This window comes from Microtus ochrogaster, unplaced genomic scaffold, assembly GCF_000317375.1.
Source record: "Microtus ochrogaster isolate Prairie Vole_2 unplaced genomic scaffold, MicOch1.0 UNK25, whole genome shotgun sequence".
Lineage (NCBI taxonomy): Eukaryota > Metazoa > Chordata > Mammalia > Rodentia > Cricetidae > Microtus > Microtus ochrogaster.
The window spans coordinates 1,981,202-1,984,279 of record NW_004949123.1 but is presented as its reverse complement, the minus strand read 5'-3'; the positions used below and the strand labels follow the sequence as shown (position 1 = coordinate 1,984,279).

At 48.8% G+C, this 3,078-nt stretch overlaps 1 protein-coding gene across 1 annotated transcript in view; it reads right to left on the bottom strand.

Moving 5' to 3' along the window:
* Aknad1 (AKNA domain containing 1) overlaps positions 1 to 3,078 on the bottom strand; it is a 37,945-nt gene that overhangs the window by 5,763 nt on the left and 29,104 nt on the right. Inside the window, exons 7-8 of the mRNA XM_005367904.2 lie at positions 2,191 to 2,313; positions 1,994 to 2,101 (exon numbers count right to left, since the gene is read on the bottom strand). Of these exons, the coding sequence (XP_005367961.1) occupies positions 1,994 to 2,101; positions 2,191 to 2,313 (231 nt within the window). The remainder of the gene's footprint in view (positions 1 to 1,993; positions 2,102 to 2,190; positions 2,314 to 3,078) is intronic.

Sequence of the window (3,078 nt, the reverse complement as noted above, 5' to 3'; positions counted from 1 at the left end):
CCCCACCCTAACCTGTTACAGTGTGTATATGCCATGCACTTTGGCCCCCACCTCACTTGGTTGCCAGTTGTGGGGATGTTTTAGGACCTGGAGGACCTTTAGGTGGTGGTAGGACTTGACTGGAGGAAGTAGCTCACTGGAGGGTGGATGCTATGAATTGAGCATTGGCTGGCTTCCAGCCAGGGCTCTGTTTTCTGACCACTAAAGCTGCCATTGGCTCCCACCCTCTCCACATGCTTTCTCCGCTGTGGCAATCTTTATCCCTTCAGCCCATAAGCCACAGTGAGTCCTCCCTCAAGGTGTTTCTGTCAGGAAGAACAGGACTGCAGTGAGAAAATCCCTCTCCCCTCACTTTCTCCTTCCTCTTCCTTCTTCCTCTTCATTCCTGTCTTAGTCACTGGTGTCTCATAGTGAAGCTCTGCTCCCTTCCAGAGGGTCCACTGGACAAAGAAAATCAGCAGAGACTGTTCCTCAAACTCTGGAGACAGGGTGGAGGCCCAAAGGCTTGCGTTTAGGCAGTGCTGGGTCATGAACACAGGTGCTTATGACATCAGCCTCAATTGCTAGTCGTCTGTAAATGTAGCCTTGGAGTTTGCTGGAAACGGGATTTGAAATGAGCTCAGTGTTGCGGGATTCAGTTCTAGAGCAGTCTGCAGTTTGACAGCGGACCTCTCAGATGCGGTACCCGGCAGCCACTTCCTTCAGCTCCCTTTACTGAAGGAAAACTGCCCTCTCCTGCTGTCTCCCGCTGAGAGAGTTCAGCATCTCATTTCAGGGATTCTGTGGCGTTTCAGTACGTGGATCAGAAGGAAAAGTCCGGGGCCGGGATGTTCAGTAGCAGAGCACTCGACTTACATGTGTGAAGCTAACAGGCTCCAGCTCCCGCACCACAGAGGAGGAAGGAGAAAGGGGGCGAGGGGAACATGGGGTGGGAGGAGGCGGGGAAGAGACAGAGGAGGAGAGCCCCAAAGACCAAGAAGGCAGAGAAGAAACCCACTATGTGGCTTCTGTAGGATCATAGTGACTCCCTTTGGAAGAATATGTCCAATTGGAGGATTTGTCCATGGGGACGGCGGGAGAGGAGCTGATGGTTAAGTCAGGTAAATGTCAGTCTTTGGTCTTGGGCGTTGGCAGTTGTGAAAAGCGAGAGCCGTTCTGCCTGGTGCTTGCCTCAGAGAGAAAGCATTCTAAAGGTAAGGAGAGCGAATGTGCCTCAGAGAAGCCATGGCTGACTGCTAGAGTAGAACGAGATGCATCTTCTTCCTCGCTCCCTGTCCACACAGCATCTTCTGGCCTTGCTTTGGTACCTACTGTGTTTGCCTTGAGCTTTCCTTACTTGGCCAAGTCCCTTTCAGTTAGGAACTTCTTGGGAGGTGGGTGCTGGGCCTTACTCATCTTTATAAATAAATGTGGGTTTTAATTGTTTTCCAAGATCGCAAATGTTTGCATTGGAAGTGAACGATAGTATGTCTAAAGAGTATGGAACCTCTGGACACACTGAGTAGGTAGTGATGGTGGGGTCACTCATTGGGTCAGAATGTATGCTTGCTACTGACTTGACTGGGCACGCTAACTGCACAGCCCTCACCACCAGCATTTCCCAGTTCCCAGCCCCTTATCACCATCATACAGACCTGAATTTAGAGGTGTCAAGTAAGGGCAGGAGGCCTGGGAGACTCAGTTATTAACACATATAGGGTCATACAGTGACGTCACAGATAGCATCATACAAAGATGTCACAGATAGGGTCATATAGGAGATGTCACGGATAGGGTCATACAGAGACATCATGGATAGAGTTATACAGAGATGTCACAGATAGGGTCATATAGGAGACGTCACAGATAGGGTCATACAGAGATGTCACGGATAGGGTCATACAGAGACATCATGGATAGAGTTATACAGAGATGTCACAGATAGGGTCATATAGGAGATGTCACAGGGTCATACAGAGACGTCACAGATAGGGTCATACAGAGATGTACTTACAAGATGAAGGCATTTTATTGTCATGTAAGAAGTGTGACTGGGAAGCAGTACACCCTCCACTGTGGTGTAAATCATCTTGCCCTGGAGTGGTGTATCTGTAATGAAATTCTAAAAGGAGAAGGTTGAAAACATAGCCCTTTGCCTGGGATGATGACTGTCCCTGCCCACCTGCTCTGGGGTCCCCAAGTCCGCCTCACCTTTTGGTGGTTCTTCGTTTCTGACTCTCTGGGGGTTTCGATTCTTGCTTCCACTGTCCTCACCTTCATTACACTGCGGTCCAGCGTCCGAATCAGGACTGCAGCTGGGCCCTGGATCAGAACCTAAAAGGGTACGCAGAGCAGAGGTTTGTTGAGTTTAGTCATGAGGTGTGGATGTAAATGCTGATTGCAGAGTGTGTCTCAGGCACCAAAGAGGCTTTCCTCAATGATGCTCCCAAGGGGGAGCTGCCAACCAAGGGACAACAGAGACCCGATATGAAAGTCCCCAGATACAGCCAGATCATGTAGACACACAGAAAAGGTCTGATCCACTGTGGAAGTTTGGTCTACAGGGTTACTGGATCCTCTTGTGTTTGTAGCTGGTTTGGGTTATTGGATCCTCTTGTTTTTTCCAGATTTGCCCCCACTGTACCCAAGTTCTTCATCTCAGATCCTCTTAGGGTCAGGACTTTTCTTCTGTCATTCAGGTGACTGCAAAGATAGTTCCCTCCTATGTAATATTCATGAACTCACAGGAGGATCCAAGTGGTCAGTTTGCCTAGCCTAAGAAGTTAGGGACGGAGGGCATGTGGAGCTGACGCTGATCTACAACCTGCTGGGCACACTGGGGGCTGGAGAGATAACTTAGAGGTTAAGAGCACTGACTGCTCTTCCTGAAGTACTTAGTTCAATTCCCAGCAACCACATGGTGGCTCTCAACCATCCATAATGAGATCTGGTGCCCTCTCTGGTATGGAGGTGTATAGGCAGTAGGAACATTGTATACGCAATAAATAAAGAAGAAGAAGAAGAAGAAGAAGAAGAAGAAGAAGAAGAAGAAGAAGAAGAAGAAGAAGAAGAAGAAGAAGAAGAAGAAGAAAGAAGAAG